This window comes from Moschus berezovskii, chromosome 9, assembly GCF_049115385.1.
Source record: "Moschus berezovskii isolate FMDL1 chromosome 9, NW_MosBer_1.0, whole genome shotgun sequence".
Classification (NCBI taxonomy): domain Eukaryota; kingdom Metazoa; phylum Chordata; class Mammalia; order Artiodactyla; family Moschidae; genus Moschus; species Moschus berezovskii.
Window position 1 is genome coordinate 44,543,478 of NC_142468.1, and position 20,657 is coordinate 44,564,134.

Below are 20,657 nucleotides of genomic sequence, written 5' to 3' on the forward strand. Positions count from 1 at the left end.
AACTCTTTATTTTTGCTTCTTGTGTGCTAGACATTATCTGTTACAAATGAAGTGCACGACTTGTATATACTTTCCTCCTCATTGTAATGAGGTTTTTGAAACATGAGCTGGGCAAGGAGAGGAGTAACATCTTTTAATGTAAGTCCCCCTTATACTCCCCTGCCCCACTTAAGTATTTGGAGTATGTTTACCCATGATATAAAAAAAAGAAATATAAAAAGCTGAAATGTTAAGGAGACTTTAATGTTAATGAAGAGACTGTTTAATATTACTAGCTGAAATTACTTACCTCTTACTCATTTAAACTATTTATTCTCTTCCCAATCATTAGAGATATGGCTTTCAGAAATGGAATTTGGGAATTAAGAAATTTGTTTTTTTTTTTGAAATTTGTTTATCTTTCTTGCTTTGTTTTGGTTTCAAAAGTAATATATGCTTGTTATCAAAGAATGCTATAACTAAAGAAATATATAACATGGAGACTTAAAGTCTCTTGAGGTCTTACCTCCTAGAGATAACCACTATTTTATAGTTTGGTAAATTATAATAAAAATTAATAATAAATGGGTAATTCTCTCTTTTTTTTTAGATTAAAGTAATAGCTGGTATTTTGAAATCATCTGGTCTGTAATCTTTTCAGCCTAAATGCCTGGTATTTCCAGGTGGTTTATTTAGATTTTATTTTTTATCTTTAGGGAGATTATACGAAGAAAAGCTGTTCTGGCATTATATAAATTTTATCTCATTGCGCCTAATCAAGTACAGCATATCCATGTTAAGTTTCGGAAAGCACTTTGTGACAGAGATGTTGGAGTCATGGCTGCTTCCTTGCACATATACCTTAGGATGATTAAGGTAAGTTGACATTTTGAGAAGTTACTGAGTAGCTATCATTAGAAAAATATAACTATGTAATTAAAACTCATATTTTTCAGTAAAATGCGTAAGTCACATTTAAGTTTGTATTATTGACCCTTTAATAGTAATTTTTGTATGTTGTTAATAGCATGAGTTGCAGACACATTATAGATTTAGTCTTCTTTTTTAAATGCCTGAAATTTTTTCATGTTATGAAAGAAGCATGGAAAAATGGTAGCTCTGGAAGGTGGTTGAAATTTGCAGATTTGTGGATTTTCGAGAAGTGGCTCTTTTTTATACAGCTTCATGGGATACTTACAACAGCTTATAAAAGTGAGGAGAGCTGGTGGGGAATGGGCATAGTCTGCAGAAGCAGTCCCTAATTGTTTTGGCACCAGAGACCAGTTTCGTGGGAGATAATTTTTGCATGGGTTGGGGAGGGGGAGGATGATTTTAGGGATGAGTCAAGCACATTATGTTTATTTTGCTCTTTATTCCTATTATTATTACATCAGCTCTACCTCAGATCATCAGGCATTAGATCTCAGAGTTGGGGACCCCGGGTCTATTGTGTTGATTTCATACACTGATTCTGTGTTAGAGGAGGATGGAGGATTAAATGTTATAGTAAAATTTTTTTCTAAATGGCGATATGGATTTATACTAATTCAGCCCCAGTGTATTGCCTGAAACCTTTTGTGTCTGAAAGTATATATTTGTGACAGATTTCGTCATACCTCATAATGCTATTGAAATAAATTTATACAAACTGAAAGTTGTCTTTATTTTTATGCGTTGCGTATTCCAAAGTAGTATGGTATAAATAGATAATTGATATTAAATCTCATTTTCCTTTAACATTTATTAAACTCTGAGAGAGCTATTATTTCCCTTCCAAAAATTTGTCCTTGATACATATAAAAATTACAGTGAAGAGTCTAACATTCATTTTGAGGAATATATATTTAATTTCCCTAATTCAGGCAGATGGTTACTAAACCTATAGTTATGATCAATTTGTAATGTATATGTATGTTGAATCACTATGTTGTACACCTGAAACAAATATAATATTGTGAATCAACTATACTTCATTAAACAATATAAGATGAAAAAATTTCCCAAGTCTGAGAGAGTAGTCTGATAATCAAGGCACACTCATTCAGAATCACAAATATGTTTAAATACTATAGAGTTAATTAATTTTTACTAAGCTGATTTGGGGAGTTTTGAATGTTCGAGTAAGGTTGGTTGTGCTCTTCCACCCAGAACGTAATTTAGTTCAATTACATGGGAGGTCTTTTGCAGACAAAATTCAAAGATTGCAAACAGGCCTTGATTTTCATCTTAAGTAGAGAGATTACTGCTTTTTTTCAGTATGCCAGTTCTTTTCAATTTTTAATTGCTGATACTAGCTATTAAAAGTTCTAAGATGTAATTATCTTACTTTGGAAGTGTAATTAAACTGGTGTGTGGGGACAAGTAGGGAATGGTGGAAGCTTTTAGGGGCATGATTCACTTCTGAATCTGGTCACCAGAAGAGTTTCATTGTGGAAGAAATTACACAAATCAGAGGACTGTTTCATTAAATGTGAACATGAGACTTCTAAATGAGCATTTACTAAGTTAGATTCTGCATAGCATTTCAAGCAGTCTGTTTTATTTTTGAGATATTGTTATTAACAGAAAGTTTTTTTATTTTTTGGATATAGGAGAATTCATCTGCATATAAAGACTTGACTGGGAGTTTTGTAACGATTTTGAAGCAAGTGGTTGGAGGAAAGCTCCCAGTAGATTTCAATTACCACAGTGTACCAGCACCATGGTTACAAATTCAGTTGTTGAGAATACTAGGACTTCTAGGAAAAGATGATCAAAGGTAAACTCATCTAAGTAAATTTGATAGTCTTAGGCTTTAGTCATGTAGAGGTTCATGATAAACCAGATTCTCCCAATGCTTAGTTGACTTAGTAGTGATAAGTAAGCCACTGTAAGAAGTATATAAATTCAGCTTCTTGAGATAATCTTGGCTTTCTGCTTATCTAAGTCCACTCACAGAAAAAGTTACCTTTGGGGCTCCATATCTTCTGTGAAACTTTCTGAATCATTCTAGTTTGGGAGTTGGGAAGCTTTTTTATAAAAAGCCAGATTATAAATATTTTAGACTCTGTGGGCTATATGTTGTCTATTGCAGTGTGTTAATTCTGCTGTGGTATATGGCTCAAAAGCAGCCATAGATAGTATGTAAATGAATGAGCATAGCTCAGTTCCAAAAAACTTTATGGATGTTAAAACTTGAATTTCATATAAACTTTATGTGTCATGAAATCATATTCTTTTGATTTTTTTTCAACCATTTTAAAATGTAAAAACCATTTTAGCCTACAGCCAATATAAAAACAGACATCTGGCCAGATTAGGCATGCGGACTATAGTTTGCTGACACTATTGCTATAGTGGAACAATTCATTTTGTCTGAATTACTCTTTTAGGCAATAATTTTATGAAACTTTTTATGCATGTCTTTCCAATTACATATATGTTTTGTAATTTAATTTTGCTGTAGTTTTTTAAACTTACAGAAAATTTCCAAGAATAATGCAGGGAGCTCTCTACCTAGATTCATCAGTTATTTATGTTTGCTTTATCATTCTTTCTCTCTCTTCCTGTATGTGCATGTGTGCACACATTATTTTTATTTAAAAATTTTTTCTGAGCTGTTTGAATGCAACTCGATTGCTTTCAATTGGCTGAAGTCCCTGATGTGTTTCTATCTTGAGAACATGTTATTAATCAGATTCTGACTTTAGAGATATGGTTTTGTTTTATACAGTAAGGTACATGTATTTGCTAATTCTTTAGTCTGTCCATACTACCAGATTGTCCTCCGGGCTATTGCTCCTAGTAAAGCCCTCTCGCTTCAAGTCAGAATCCATCTTTGGTGAGCTCCTAATGAACACCAGCTGGGCTGTATCACCCCTGGTATGGCTATTTTCCTTTTTTCTATCTTTATGAATCTCATCCTTGACTGAAGCCTGGGGTGAATACCTGGAGTTGATGGAGCAGACACACACATTAGAAATGTTTGTCCATTGTGGAGCTCTAGTGGAAGCTCACTAGAATTGTTTTAAAACCATTAATTTCATAGTAATGCATTCAGATCTCATTGGTCCAAAAAGATTTAATGCCATCATATGTTGTCAGAAAGTTGCTTTGTAGGCATTAGTGAATTTACTTAATTTGTTAACTCATTATCTTCCTTCTCTCCTTCAAGGATGAATTTGGAGAATACATCCAAAAATGAGTATGTTTACAGAGTTCAGAGAGCTCAGTTGAATAGAAATTAGGCTTAATTAAATGAGTAAAGAATATATCTCTTTTACAGTGTTATGGACATTAGAATGTTTTCTCCTTTTTTGTCCCAACTCTAATGAGATTTTATGTTAACATGTATTTCTTAAGACATGATATGCTCAATGTGGCAAAGTAAAAATGTTATTTTATAACAGGATTCTAATATATTTAATTGTAAATATTAATTTACTGGAAAAGTCTTATATTTATGGCCTTTTATATCTATTTGAATATTTTCTTGTGTTTTATAGCATTCTGCTTCTTAGGTTATTAACATTTAGCTCAATCATGTCTGCAAATGTTTCCACATTTTGTGTGGTTAATTATAACTCCTACATTGGCTTTTAAAATTGGGAGATTATACTGTAATCTTAAGTGTAATATTACCAGACTTTTTTGGGGGGAATATTTGTAATGTCTACTATATAATTGTTGTCTGTGGGAGAAGTGCTTACATAATAAAATGAGGGATTTTAAAATATGGTTCTGAATTCTCAGTTGATATGTATACTTCAGTTAAGGTGAAATAAAAGTACATGCATTTCAAATTGAGTTTTATAGCTGTATATTTTTTTAAAAAGAAGACATTTTCTTGGAAACTTGTAACATACATCATAGATAATTTGTATAGCCCAAGATTATTTTGATCTTTTTGTTTTGTAGTGTAGTTTTTCTATAAGAAACTACTGTGTATTTCTTTGTTGATGGTGCTTTTTTTCTATTAGTGCTTTTTGATTTTATAAAACATATCAGCTGAGAAGCCATATTTTTCACCATTGGCCTTTTAGACAGGACTTTTCCCTGGAGAAAAGGCATAGTGGCAGAGTGCTAGGGGTCTATAAGGCACTGCATTTTTGTATAGTTTCTACCTCAACTCAGTTACTGTAACTGTAACCTGTGACCATAAAGATATAGAATGGTATTAATTTGTTAATTTCACAAAAATATAATTTCTTTATATTTAACATAAATGAAAGTTAAAATTTTCTCTCTGAAGAACCTACTACTGCTCAAAGAAAGACTGATACTTGAATATTTTTAAAAACCTAAGTATTTAAAATACATATAATACACTGTCTAGAATAATCTGGATATGTAAAGTATTACTATAGTAACTTTAAATAGGTAGAAATATTACATTACAAAGAAAATGATAAAAGAGTATTCAATCATATGAAAACTCTATTTAAAGTAGGTACAGATTGAGGAAAGAGTTGATTGACTTTCCTTATTGGCTAGTCAGCTTTGATAAAGCAGAAGGTTAAACTCTTAAAAAAGTTGTAAGTGGAATATTTAAGAAGTGAAATTCCCATAACTTCATAAAATGAATTTCTTTCACTTCTTTTCTGTAGATCCTCAGTTTTAAAGAGAGAAGTTTGAAAAACTATGTTTTATTGGGTTATAATACTATAATTCTACTGCAAATAAAATATTTTTTAAACAGGACAAGTGAATTAATGTATGATGTTCTTGATGAATCCTTACGAAGAGCTGAGTTAAATCACAATGTCACATATGGTAGGTAATTTTTGTGTAAATGCTGCTCTAATAATGTTTTCAGTATTATAGCTACATCTGTGCTAGAATATTGTGAATTCCAGTAAATTTTAAATGTTAATTTTTAAGGTGGTTTTGGGTTATTATTTTTCATTGGAAGTATTGAATAACTAATAAAAATAATTTGAAATTATGGCATTGTTTTAAATGTTGACATAAATTGACTATTATAATTGTCTCTCTTTTAAAGACTTCGTTTTTATTTTTATTAAAAATGTTCATCAATCAAGCATCTGACAGTGAAGATAACCCAGTAGATCTATTCCATACTTAAGAAAACAGTTTTCAAATAAAGCAGTCTGTCATCTAGTCACCAAATATTTAAGGTTTCATTATTTATTAGGCCCTGTGCAAGATGCTTGGAATACAGTTGTGAACAAAACAGTCTTATCACTGAGCTCATAGCCTGGAGAGATGGAAAGGGACAGGTACTATGAATGTTACAGAGGCAAATTACAGGGTACTGTGGAGCATATAGCAGCTATTCTTAATTGAGCGGAAGGATAAGGAAGGCTTTTCTGAAAGAGTGATACTTAAGAAGACAACTAAAGGTTGAATTTGAGATAGATAAGAATATATAGATGTGGAATAATGAACTTTGTAATGGAGAGACAGCAGCTATTTATGTTAAATGTAATTTTAAAAAGTCTTTTAGTGATTGGAAACAAGAGTAAAATGGGGGAGGAAGGAGAAGAACTGAGAAAAGTAACTAGTCTAAATAACCAGAGGGAAGAACTCTTAGTTCTTTATTGATCAGCTTGAGAAAGCTTACTGAAGAAAGTGGGATATTTTGACATATTTAAGAGATAGAAGTAAAACAGTTTGAATTTTGCCTGCTATGGAGATGAGCAGTAGAAGAGGTATTGAGAAATATAACTCAAATGAGAACTCATTTCTTAATCTGGTGAAATACCAGGTAATAGGGGATAGAGAGGAGTATTTGTTCTTTCAGGCAATGATAAACTGCAAATCTTAAAGAATGATAGAAACGTAGAGTAGACTAGAGAGCAGAAGTTGAACCAGTTTTAACTGTAATAAAACTGAAGAAAGGATTACATCTGTAAGATTAGTATCAGTTCAGTTCGGTTCAGTTCAATCACTCAGTCCTGTCCGACTCTTTGCGACCCCATGAATCACAGCACTCCAGGCCTCCCTGTCCATCACCAACTCCCAGAGTTCACTCAAACTCACCTCCATCAAGTTGGTGATGCCATCCAGCCATCTCATTCTCTGTCGTCCCCTTCTCCTCCTGCCCCCAATCCCTCCCAGCATCAGAGTCTAGGAAATGGCAACCCACTCCAGTGTTCTTGCCTGGAGAATCCCAGGGATGGCGGAGCCTGGTAGGCTGCCGTCTGTGGGGTCGCACAGAGTCGGACACGACTGAAGCGACTTAGCAGCAGCAGCAGCTCTTCACATGAGGTGGCCAAAGTATTGGAATTTCAGCTTTAGCATCAGTCCTTCCAATGAACACCCAGGGCTGATCTCCTTTAGAATGGACAGGTTGGATCTCCTTGCAGTCCAAGGGTCTCTCAAGAGTCTTCTCCAACACCACAGTTCAAAAGCATCAGTTCTTCGGTGATCAGTTTTTCCAGTGGTAATGTATGGATGTGAGAGTTGGACTGTGAAGACTAGTATAGAAAAAGTAATGTACGTGGTAGTGAATTGGGATAGTAAATTTTGAAGGATAGATTTATGTTTTGCATGTATAAATGGTAGTTAAGGTAACAAGCATGGTGTTCATATGCTCAACCAGTATTTACTGAATTCCTACAAAACAAAAGCTTAATTTTTAAACTAAATACAGATTGAGGAAAGAGTTGATTTACTTACGTATTCCTCCCTGCTAAATATGGGAGATTAAAGGAAAAATAAGGTAGATACAGGCCCTGCCCTTCTAAGTGTATAGTATAATGAACAGTTGATGTCATCTAGGATCTTACTGGGACTTACCAGGTAAGGAACCTGCCTGCCAATGTAGGAGATGTAAGAGACTGTGGGTTCGATCCCAGGGTCGGTAAGATCCCCTGGAGGAGGGCATAGCAACCTACTCCTGGATTCTGGAGAATCCCATGGACAGAGGAGTCTGGTGGGCTACAGTCCATAGGGTTGCACAGAGTCAGACATGACAGCAACTTAACATTCACACAGGATCTTATTATGTAATGAGAAGAATAAGGCATCAGAGGTAAGGATGATCCTTATTGAGTCTGGTGGTTTGGCTAGGAGCTGTCGGAATAATCCAAAGTAGTGTCAGAATTTTTCCAGGCAGCTAAAGTAAATTAAAAAGTTTTGTTTGAGATATAATTATTTTATTGAATAGGTAATATATGCACATGGTTCAGAAATCAAAAGGTACAAAAGGGTATACAGTGAACAGTAAAGTGTCCCTTCAACCCTTATCACCCACTTCTGTAGATAACTGCTGTTACGTGTTCCTTTCGATTTAGAGAACATTGTATACCTGAGGAAATACTTTTAATGTTCTCCATGAGGACATCCTTCTTTTATTAAGATTGAGGAGACCAATGCTAACAATTTGTTTCTTTGTAGTCTGTCAGTCCAGTGTTTAACCTTGCCAGAGAAACTTAGTTTCTGTTGTTTTCTTTTTTCCTTTATTTACTTCTGTTTGTTCTGCATTTCCCCCCATATTTGTACTGATACAGTTTATAGCTTACATTTATCAGTGGTAGAGTATTCTCTAGTAAACTTAATATAAATATTGCTTAAACATATGAATATTAAATTATAAACTTCATAAGGGACTGTCTCTGTCTTATTGGCTAGCATATCCCAGTAGCTGGCACTGGGTTAACTAGTGAGTAATATGTTTTAATTGAATTAATAGAAGAGAAAGTTATTTTACTTTTGATCAGTTATCTCATTGGGTTTCAGTCTTAATACTTTCCAAACCATATTTTAATTAAAGTTTCATTATTATAACTTACCTTAGTGTCAAATCAAAAAATAAATCATATCAGAGGCATTTATTGAGTATTTCTGCTATGTGCCAGGCATTGTAAAGTGATATAGAGGATATGAAGAAGTATAAAATGTAAGCTTTGCCTTCAAGGAGTTTATAGTATAATGGAGAAGATAACTTATTTATGAAGGCATAATACCAGTATAAGGCAGAATGTAAAGGGGGAGGTAAAGGGAATAAATATTACAGGATTCCAGAGGTCGTTAAGATCACCGTGGGCTTCAGGGCACCTAAAGATTTATTGATATAATAGGACCTTGAAAGATAGGATTGAGATAGCCAGAAAGGAGGTTAAAAGCAGTTCTAGGCAAAGGGAACATGCAAGAAGGTGCAGAAGTGGGGGTGTTTAAAACCCCCCACTGTTTCAGAAAACAGTGACTTGCCAGCTTGATTGGACAGTTAATAGTGGGAGCAGTGGGAAGGGTATATTGCGGATGTCCTCCTATGGCAACCACAGGAGTTTGGATTTTATACTGTATAAATATGGAGATATGGAATAGTTTTGGGCAGGAAACTGATAAGATGAGAAGGACATTTTTAGTAAACTATTTAGTAAACTGAGAGATAATATAAAATGACATATAAGGGATAGAACCATTGAAAGTAGATAGAAGTACTTTAGGTCTTCCCACTAAGTACACCTAAAAACTCTGAACATTTTATGTAAAATAAACACATGAGACTCTGAAACATGGATAAATGAAGGTAGATTAGGAACATTAGCATGTAAGGGACGACTCCAAGGTTAGTACCCTGGGTTTTCTTTTTGCCTTGTATGCCCCAGACTGGGTACTGGAGAGCCAGCAGTCTGAAAATGCCAACAGGTGCAGATAAAAATGCACTGAAAAAAGCCTACTCTCTAGCCAGAGGACTCAGGCAAAAAGGGCAGACTAGCAAGATGGAAAACTTTTAGACAATAGTTTTTCTATTGCAGTCAAGCGCCACATAGAAAAAACTGTGGACTACCCAGAGCAGCAAAGGCTGAATGAAGAATCAAGATTTCCATCCTCATCAGGTGTAATGAGGTGCCCCAACCCTCCCATGGAGCTGGTGGTGAAGACCAAGAGGGCAGCTGCAGTTTGATCCCTGCCATGCAAGAGAGACCCTCCCTGGCATTGCCAGTGGAGATGATGTGGGAAGCCTGGGTTTTACATCATCAAGGAACAGAGAACAATGAGGTACCCCTTCTGTCTTTCCTGGGGTGCTGGTAGAGGAAACTTGGTGGAGTGATAGGGCTTTTTACTACTGGTCAGGTACACTAGAGCCACCCCCTTGTTCTCAGTACAGGTCACATCGGGAGCAGTACTGGGGGGCCCCTTCCTCCCAGACAGGGCACCCTCATCCCCACCCAGAAGGATCCAGCATCCCCTGCCATTCCAAGTGTTAAAGGAGGCAGAATGGAGAAACTGGACTACCACCCTCATTGGCTGGTACCCCCATCTCCTTGCCAGAGTGGTGACAGTAGATAACTTATTTAAAATGTAAATAAAGTCTAGTCTGAAGGATAGAGTAATCAGTAGAACTTCTTCAAACTTTGTGCATAATCCTACCCAAAATATCTATGATAAAGCCACAGTGTTAGAACATTGTTAATTTGGTAATTTTTACTTAATGATATTTTGGTTAGGACCTGGGTTGCTCTGGAGGAGTAAGCAAAACTCCACATTGCATTTTTTCCTTTAGAAGTCCTCAGAGGCACTTTTGTTTTAACCACTGCAGTGAGGAGACATTGGAGTGACTGCTTTTTTATCTGTGGACTTAGACTTTTGTAGAGTTGGAGTATAAACAGTCTTAACCTCTAAATTATTTTAAAATAATTAAAAAACCTATTTTTATTTGAGTTCATTTATGATGCTGTGAAAGTGCTGCACTCAATATGCCAGCAAATTGGGAAAACTCAGCAGTGGCCACAGGACTGGAAAAGGTCAGTCTTCATTCCAATCCCAAAGAAAGGCAATGCCAAAGAATGCTCAAACTACCGCACAATTGCACTCATCTCACACGCTAGTAAAGTCATGCTCAAAATTCTCCAAGCCAGGCTTCAGCAGTATGTGAACTGTGAACTTCCAGATGTTCAAGCAGGTTTTAGAAAAGGCAGAGGCACCAGAGATCAAATTGCCAACATCCGCTGGATCATGGAGAAAGCAAGAGTTCCAGAAAAACTTCTATTTCTGCTTCATTGACTATGCCAAACCCTTTGACTGTGTGGATCACAATAAACTGTGGAACATTCTGAAAGAGATGGGAATCCCAGACCACCTGACCTGCCTCTTGAGAAACCTGTATGCAGGTCAGGAAGCAACAGTTAGAACTGGTCATGGAACAACAGACTGGTTCCAAATAGGAAAAGGAGTACGTCAAGGTTGTATATTGTCACCTTGCTTATTTAACTTATATGCCGAGTACATCATGAGGAACGCAGGGCTGGAGGAAGCAACAGCTGGAATCAAGATTGCCGGGAGAAATATCAATAACCTCAGATATGCAGATGACACCACCCTTATGGCAGAAAGTGAAGAGGAACTCAAAAGCCTCTTGATGAAAGTGAAAGAGGAGAGTGATAAGTTTGGCTTGAAGCTCAACATTCAGAAAACGAAGATCATGGCATCTGGTCCCATCACTTCATGGGAAATAGATGGGGAAACAGTGGAAGCAGTGTCAGACTTTATTTTGTGGGGCTCCAAAATCACTGCGGATGCTGATTGCAGCCATGAAATTAAAAGACGCTTACTCCTTGGAAGGAACGTTATGACCAACCTAGATAGCATATTAAAAAGCAGAGACATTACTTTGCCAACCAAGGTCCGTCTAGTCAAGCCTATGGTTTTTCCCGTGGTCATGTATGGATGTGAGAGTTGGACTGTGAAGAAAGCTGATTGCCAAAGAATTGATGCTTTTGAACTGTGGTGCTGGAGAAGACTCTTGAAAGTCCCTTGGACTGCAAGGAGATCCAACCAGTCATTCTAGAGGAGATCCATTCTGGGTGTTCATTGGAAGGACTGATGCTAAAGCTGAAACTCCAATACTTTGGCCACCTCATGCGACGAGTTGACTCCCTGGAAAAGAGTCTGATGCTAGGAGGGATTGGGGGTGGGAGGAGACGGGGACGACAGAGAATGAGATGGCTGGATGGCATCACCGACTCTGTGGACATGAGTTTGAGTGAACTCCGGGAGTTGGTGATGGGCAGGGAGGCCTGGCGGGCTGTGATTCATGGGGTTGCAAAGAGTCGTACATGACTGAGCGACTGAACTGAACTGAATGCCTAAGTTGACTAATAAATGTATTTTTTGAACTAGTTAATTTTATTCTATACCTAAACTAGCAGTTCTTTTAGGTTTTGTGTAGGTCGTATAGGTTTCTGTCATATATTCTTTTTTTTTAACCTTTAAAAATGTAATTGTACACCTAAAACTAATAATTTTTTATATCAGTTATATCTCAAAAAATATCAAAATCATCCTTAGTTCACAGTTTACAAAGATAGGCTGAAGGCTGGGTTTAATGGTATTTTGTACTCCTGCCTTAGTTGATTAGTTAATTGAGCAAGGCTTTCTCTGTTTACTTCATGAGGTCATAAAGTCATCTTTTAAAAAAAATTTTTCTTTGAAAACAGATCTATTTTTTAAAAAAATAATTCTATTTTTTATTTTGTCTATGCTGGGTCTTTATTGCTGTGAGGGCTTTTATCTAGTTGCTGGGAGTGAGGGCTGCTCTTTAGTTGCAGTGGGAGGGCTTATGATTGTGGTGGCTTCCCTTGTTGGGAAGCACAGGCTCGAGGGTGCATGGGCTTCAGTAGTTGGGGCACGTGGGCTCAGTAGTTGCAGTTCCTGGGCTCTGGAGCACAGGCTCAATAGTTGTGGTGCAGGGGCTTGGTTGTTCTGCAACATGTAGTCTTCCTGGGCCAGGGGTTTGGTAGGCAAATTCTTTACCATTGAGCCACTGGGGAAGTCCAAAGTCAACTTTTTTTAATTGCACAGAGTAAAGACCTTACAGCATAATACTGTAGAGATCTTTTTAGGTTCAGTTGACTTTATAGGTTTTCCTTTAATTAAAATTGATTCACTTCTTAAAGAGATGTTTATTTCTTAAAAGTGCTTATTTCCAATTTCTCCTCTCTCCTTATTTAGAAAGTATCCAAAATGTTTATGTGTATCAGTTGATAGGCAACTTAGCAGTGTAAAAACATAGCTAGTTGAATATTCAGGCTCTATTTTGTATCTTGTACACAAATAAATGTTTGATTGTTGTGTTTTAAACTTTTGGAAAAAGAGCAGGTGTGATTCTTTGAAAGACATGATATGCTTCAACCGTGTGTGTTAATTGCTCAGTTGTGTCTGACTCTTTGCGACCCAATGGACTGTAGCCTGCCAGGCTCCTCTGTCCATGGGATTGATTCTCCAGGGCAGGAATACTGGAGTGGGTTGCCATTCCCTTCTCCAGGGGATCTTCCTGGCCCAGGGATCAAACCAGGGTCTCCTGCATTGCAGGCAGATTCTTTACTATCTGAGCAACCAGGGAAGCCCTCAACTGTGTAGTTGAACTGTTTTTAAGTCTGCTTATTTTGTTTAATGGTGCCTAAATGATTCTTCTTTACCATGACCATGCTCCAGCTCTTTGACTCTTGATCTTTAAGAGAGTTTGAAAAATATTTTAGTGTCCATGTTGATCATCTATTATAGTTATCAGATCTTTGATGAGACTAGAAAATCAAATTTGAATACTATCAAGATGTTCACTAGATTTTCTGTAACCTTGGAGGTTAATTTTTAAGTTAATTTTTAGAAAGTGACTCGAGTTTTGAGTATTAAAATTTTGAAATAAATGCTAGAGCACCCTAAAATGATTATATTGAACTAAACCACATTGAAATAAACTACATATCCAGTTTCTGTGAAAAGTGGTAGAAATTGCCTGAGAATAACTTATTTTGAAGCAGTCAAGGAGTGTTGGAAGTATCTATTTATATAGGAGTAGTGAATATATTACTTATGTGCCCATTAGAATGTGAGTTCCTTGAGGGTAAGGGTTTTTGTCTCTGCTGTATCCATACTAGTAGAACAATGTCTGACTCATAGGAGGTTTCAGAAAATACTTGTTGCGTGGATGAATATATCATTCTTATCTTTTAATATATATAGTTCTCTCTAAATTGTACTGTGGCAACATAATCCTAACAACTGTATAAAGCCTGAAAGTGATGGACAGGGAGGCCTGGTGTGCTGTGATTCATGGGGTCGCAGAAAGTCGGACACAACTGAGCGACTGAACTGAACTGAACTGAACTGAAATTGTACTGTGGCAACATAATCCTAACAACTGTATAAAGCCTGAAAATAGTAAAATTCTTATCTTTGAAAAATTTCCATAAGATTTTTGACTAAAACTGACCTTCTGATTAGTTTGTTTTTTTAGGAGTTCTGCACAGATATATTTTTTATTATGGCTTAATATGACCTCTGAAGTTATAATATTTTATTTTTCTAGCTATTCTGTTTGAATGTGTGCATACAGTCTATTCTATTTATCCTAAATCAGAATTGCTTGAGAAGGCTGCCAAATGCATTGGAAAATTTGTTCTGTCGCCTAAAATAAATCTCAAATATTTAGGTAAGATGATTGGTTCTTTTGATGGAAATTGCCAAGAGAGCTTTTTGAAATTTGCTGAGTATTTGCTTTAAGTTACTTTATGTTATTTAATCTTTGTTTCTAGGACTGAAGGCTCTTACCTATGTTATCCAACAGGATCCCACTCTGGCTCTTCAACATCAGATGACAATAATTGAATGCTTAGATCATCCTGATCCCATTATTAAAAGAGAGGTAAACTGGTATTTTGAGTAGTATATGTGAAATGTTAAAATTTTTAAACATTTTGTTGGTCTTATGGAGAGAGAGTAAAATTATGGGCATGTGCACATGTGTATATTTTAACTTTTGAATGCATTTTATTTTTTCTACTGAAGTTTAAGGGACTTTTCTAAAAAGTACTTGTATCAATAGCCACAAGAATGGTTTTAAATTGTGAGTTGGAGAAGTTAGGAAGGTGTAACTAGGTAGTGCTAATGGTAAAGAACCCCTGCTGCCAGTGCAGGAGACATGAGTTCATTCTGGGTCAGGAAGATCCCCCAGAGGAGGGCATGGCAACCCACTCCAGTATTCTTACCTGGAGAATCACATGGACCGAAGAGTCTGGCGGGCTACAGTCCATAGGGTTGCAAAGAGTTGGACACAACTGAAGTGACAGCACACATGCATGCACACACCTGTATAGGATTCCTTTTTAAGGAATCTTATTGGTCCAAGGATTGTATCGACAGAAGATCAGAATTCTATTTCCAGTTCTTCCTGTTAGTATAATTTTAAGACATAATTTATGATAATTAACTTTTTTCATTATTTTCCTTAGCATCTATAAAATGGGCTACTCTATTCCTTATTAATAGAATCTGTAAGAATCTTGATAGAATTAATAAAAGTAGGGACTTCCCTGGTGTTTCAGTGGTTGGGACTCCATGCTACTGCTGCAGGGGCACAGGTTCAATCTCTACTCAGGGAGTTAAGATCCTACATGCTGCATGGTATGGCCAAAAAAGTAAAATGAATTAGTAAAGATATCCCTAAACTGTTTTGAACTTGGAAGGAAAGGTGTATAAATCTACTTAATTTTTTTCGGCTTTTTCGTTTTATAAAATTGCTTCAGTATCTGCTTGGTGTTCTAAATAGGTCTGGTAATTCTCGTGTAGAGACATGATTCTATACCTTCATTTAAAATGGTTTATGGGACCTAATTAAGAAGAGTGATTGTTTTATTTCTGATTTTAAAAATAATGAAGATAAAAAGATAAATTCTAGTAAACATCTAAATTATTTAAAAGCAATGAATTCAGTTTATTGAAAACATTATTACATTGAATAATTATAATTTTACAAAAATAAGATTATGAATGTTGAATTCTAAAGGTACTATTTTTGAAATAATGTTTCTGAGAAATTGCCATCTACATATATGCAATATAATGCATATATATTTTGGATTCATATTTTTTATCTTCTAAAAAATTGTTACCTGCCTTGAATGAATCCAGAAAGTTTATGGATAATTTCTATGTGTAGACATTGTAGAAAAATGCGAAGATGCCAAGGGACAGTAACAAATAATTATATGACTCTTCTACTTTGAACGGATTCAAAACATGAATAGGGTTGACTTGGGTACAGTTTTCTTAGTTCTGTGCTTAATTATTGAGATTTAATTTAAAAATGAGAGTTAAAGAGAAACAGACAACTTCTAAAATTATCAGGTCTGGTTTGCAGTGAGAAAAGTAGTTTGAATTCTTTGCAGAGGATACTGAGTATCAGTGGTGCCCAAAGAAGGCACTGTAGTACTGTTTCCTCAATTCCACTGTCGTTTCTAACCTCCATCAGTAATTATGTGGCAAGAACTTTGGTCCTGGGGTATGGAGTGACCTGTTGCTTGAGTCTGGGATTCTCTTTTACCTGATTGTATTACCTTTCTTTCATAACAAGAAAAAAGAAATCTTGAAGGAGTTAACAGAAAAGATCTTCTGCTATGCAGTTCCTAATACCATGCCCCATTCAGTCCTGGAAACGCTAAGTTTCATAGTCTTAGAGTAGGAATTAAATTTGGTGTAGACTATCTTAAAATACATGGCTTACAGAGCCTACAGGAAGGATGTCTGAAGCAGCTTTGTAAGTGGAAAGCTAGTGATGGGGGATCTATGTATTTATAGATTTTAAATGGTGTTAAGGATTAACTGGAACAGTTTAAAAAAAAATTCAAAATCTGTTATCCTTTGTACTTGAAGTCCTGGGTATAAGGATTGAAAAATTAGGAAGAACCCTAAAGAAATCTGAACAGATTTAACAAGTAGGGTATATAGAAATTCTCTTACAGCTAATATCGTTGATCCTGAAATGCTAGTAAAGGATGCTTTCTTATTGTTGCCCTTTGTTTCATACTGATTTCTGGGAACTATGATATTTGTGGAACCTTAATGTAGGGCCTCAGAAAGCCAGGTAAATGGGAGTTTACTCTGGTACTGGTTTTCCTTCATCTTGCTTGAGGCAGCAAGAGGTGAGAAAGCCATAAAACAGTTCTTCCTTGATAGCTGAGATTCTGGAAGTAGGCCTTGCTGCACTTTGAAGTGCTTGTGCTACCTTATCCATCCATGAGAGACTATTTGCCTTTAGCTCACAGATCCACTCAAGTGCACTTTTCTGTTTGGGAAGTATGGGAAAGCATTTTGGAAGACTGGATTTTTGTATATGTATGTATGTGCACACAAGCACATGCACATTCATAGTACGCAGGCATGTGTAATGTGGGCTTAGATGCTTACTCCTTGGAAGGAAAGTTATGACCAACCTAGATAGCATATTAAAAAGCAGAGAGACATTACTTTGCCAACAAAGGTCTGTCTAGTCAAGACTGTGGTTTTTCCAGTAGTCTTGTTTGGATGTGAGAGTTGGACTATAAAGAAAGCTGATCGCTGAAGAATTGATGCTTTTGAACTGTGGTGTTGGAGAAGACTCTTGAGAGTCCCTTGGACTGCAAGGAGATCCAACCAGTCCATCCTAAAGGAGATCAGTCCCGAGTGTTCATTGGAAGGACTGATGTTGAAGCTGAAACTCCAATACTTTGGCTACCTGATGTGAAGAGCTGACTTATTTGAAAAGACCCTGATGCTGGGAAAGATTGAAGGCGGGAGGAGAAGGGGACGACAGAGGATGAGATGGTTGGATGACATCACTGACTCAAGAGGACATGAGTTTGGGTAAACTTCAGGAGTTGGTGATGGACAGGGAGGCCTGCCGTGCTGCAGTCCATGGGGTTGCAAAGAGTCAGACATGACTGAGTGACTGAACTGAACTGAAGAAGCTGTTACATTTTTAGAAAATAGATTATAAACCTTTTAACTTTTTGGTGTTTGCATGGCCTGTCATGTAGAGATGTTAGATCATAATTATCTGTATCAGTCGAAGGGTTTTAGACTTTTGAATTGATTGTGATTCCTTTTTTTTTAACAGTGGTTTTACCTTTCTTAAGTTCTATTCTGGTTAAAATGTGTATTTCTTGAGTGCCTGTTAATTGCCCAGTAAAGCTACATAAAAGTGGAAGAATCAACTATTATTAACCTTTGAAAGTGAAAGTTGCCCAGTCATGTCCAACTCTGTGCGACTCTATGGACTGTACTGTCAGTGGAATTCTCTCGGCCAGAATACTGGAGTGGGTAGCCTTTCTCTTTTCCAGGGGATCTTTCGAACCCAGGGATCGAACCCAGGTCTTCCACATTGCAGATGGATTCTTTACCAGCTGAACCACCAGGGAAGCCCAAGAATACTGGAGTGGGTAGCCTACCCCTTCTCCATATAACCTTTATGTTACAGTATTTATTGGCGTTATTATGCATAGTTTTGTAATACTGCTTTTGTTTTTCTTTCTTAAATAGACTCTGGAACTTCTTTACAGAATTACAAATGCACAGAATATAACAGTGATTGTCCAGAAAATGCTTGAATATTTACACCAGAGCAAAGAAGAATATATTATCGTCAATTTGGTTGGAAAAATAGCTGAGCTGGCTGAGAAATATCTTTTGGACCATGAGTCATAAAACACTTTTTAGTTACACAGTGACTTTATTTATTTATTTTTCAAAAAATAAATGTTTTTCCTTTTTTTTTTAACTGAATTTTTTTTATCACCAAAAAACATTTTGTATTGAGGTAGAACCGATTAACAATGTTGTGATAGTTTCAGGTGAACAGTGAAGGGACTCAGCCATACATATACATGTATCCATTCTCCCCCAAACCCCCATCCCATCCAGCCAGGCACATAACATTGAGCAGAGTTCCATGTGCTATACAATAGTTTTTTTGTTTGTTATCCATTTTAAATATAGACGTGTGTTACACAGTGACTTAAAAATGATTGGTATAGACATAGTCACTTGTAGGTTAAGTTCAGAGGCCCAGCAATAACTTCCATTCCTGATGTTCAGGCCTTATTGTCAAAAACAAGAAGTTGTGTAGACTTCCTGGGGGATGACTTTTTTCCTGGTTCTTTTTATTCTACTGGGCAGTATTATCAACAGGAATATACAAGAATCTCTGATTCTTCTTTTATCCGTCCTTGTCTTTGACTTTACTTCCTACTCAGTTTCTTTCCTGAGTAAAAGTTATTGTTGTTTGGGGGAGATTGGTGAGGATATCAGTATGCTAAAATTTAGCCTTTACATGATTGTTTGTACTGGGAATGGTCACAAATTCTATTCACATGTTACTTTTCTTCACATTTGTTTTTAAAAAGTCAGAGGAAGTTTACAGGCCCCAAGGTTACTCAACATTCTTTTCAAGATGTTTGTTGTTTAAATCTAAGAGTGAATGAATGAATGATAATGGCAGTCAAATTATCTTGGAATGCTCAAGTATAGTTTTGTCCTGGCCAGTGCTATAGCCCTGGCTAGCAGAATGGTAGAATATTAGAACTGAAGAGGAACAGATTAGAAAAGAGGGTAAACAATTGTTCAGAAAGACATATCACAACACTTAACCTCTCAGAAGTGCATATCATTTTCCATTATGTATTTGTCCACAGTCAGCTGGAATATTTCTTTCAGTTATTTCACATTTAATTGAGTGGCTATTATGTCCAAGATATGGTGCTAGATAAAACAACATGAACTGGTTTACTAAGTTTACTAAATAAGCTTTACTGAGCACCTATTTTACACAAAGCTAGATTTTAGAAAAATTTATTGGCAGAAGTTAAAATTATAAATGCCAAACTGGGATGAATTGAGGGTTATTTTTTTAAACATTGATTCAGAAAGGGTAATTTTAACAAGTGGCATTTGGAAGTGTACTTGTTCTTAACACTGTGGACACATATGCTCCTGATAATGCGTGGTTTATTCAGACAATGAATGCTGTATTTTCAGTGGGAGGAGATGTGATGCATCCTGATATTCCCAATAACTTTCTGAGACTGCTAGCAGAAGGTTAGTAAACTATTGCATTCTGCAAAGATTTTAAAATTAAATGTTTTTATTACAGAGTCCTTGGAGAATTTAATGGAAATTAAAATGGTATATCAATTCCTTTGTAGGTTTTGATGATGAAACAGAAAATCAACAATTAAGACTTTATGCAGTTCAGTCTTATCTTACTTTACTAGATGTGGAAAATGTGTTCTATCCACAGAGATTTCTTCAAGTTATGAGTTGGGTAAGCAAAGTACATTGACTCACAAATGTTTATAATATTATTTTTTATAAAGACAAATACTAATAATGTGTTTCTTCAGAAATCATTTATTTCAGATCTGTTAACTCCTTCAGCTGCCGATTTTCTTTCCCAGTGGCTACCTTCTATCACTTACCTATTTACTTGTGTATTCGTTCTCTCTGCCATCTCACTTGAATAGTCTTTTAAATATGGGTATTTATTTAGATGCCTGTCTGTGTACAATGCATTTGTTGTGAATCTGTATGTGAATATGTGAACACTCATGAAGCTGTGGCATGCTAGCTTTCTGTTGTTGCATAATTACGTTACCACAAACTTAAAACAACATACATTTGTTATCTCACAGTTTTCTGCTTAAGGGTTTTTAGGGTTGCAATCTAGGTGTCCCTTGGGGCTGCTGTTTCATCTGAAACTTGATTGGTAAAGGATTTGCTTCCAGGCTCACGTGATTGTTGGCAGAAATCAGTTTCTTGTAGCTCTAAGGCTGAAGGTTTGATGTTCAGACTGTTGACTGTTGGCTGCCCTTGGCTCCAACAGTTGTCCTCAATTTCTTGCCATGTGGGCCTCCCAACATGGTGGCTTGCTTCATCAAAGCCTGCAAGGGAGATCATCTCTTTCCAAAGTGAGGTTACAG

The 20,657-nt window shown here is 36.2% G+C and overlaps 1 protein-coding gene across 1 annotated transcript in view; it reads left to right on the forward strand.

Moving 5' to 3' along the window:
• AP4E1 (adaptor related protein complex 4 subunit epsilon 1) overlaps positions 1–20,657 on the forward strand; it is a 70,947-nt gene that overhangs the window by 16,553 nt on the left and 33,737 nt on the right. The window contains exons 6-13 of the mRNA XM_055435930.2: positions 696–855; positions 2,571–2,737; positions 5,657–5,730; positions 14,237–14,359; positions 14,463–14,572; positions 18,223–18,362; positions 19,664–19,776; positions 19,884–20,002. Coding sequence (XP_055291905.1) covers positions 696–855; positions 2,571–2,737; positions 5,657–5,730; positions 14,237–14,359; positions 14,463–14,572; positions 18,223–18,362; positions 19,664–19,776; positions 19,884–20,002 — 1,006 coding nt within the window. The remainder of the gene's footprint in view (positions 1–695; positions 856–2,570; positions 2,738–5,656; positions 5,731–14,236; positions 14,360–14,462; positions 14,573–18,222; positions 18,363–19,663; positions 19,777–19,883; positions 20,003–20,657) is intronic.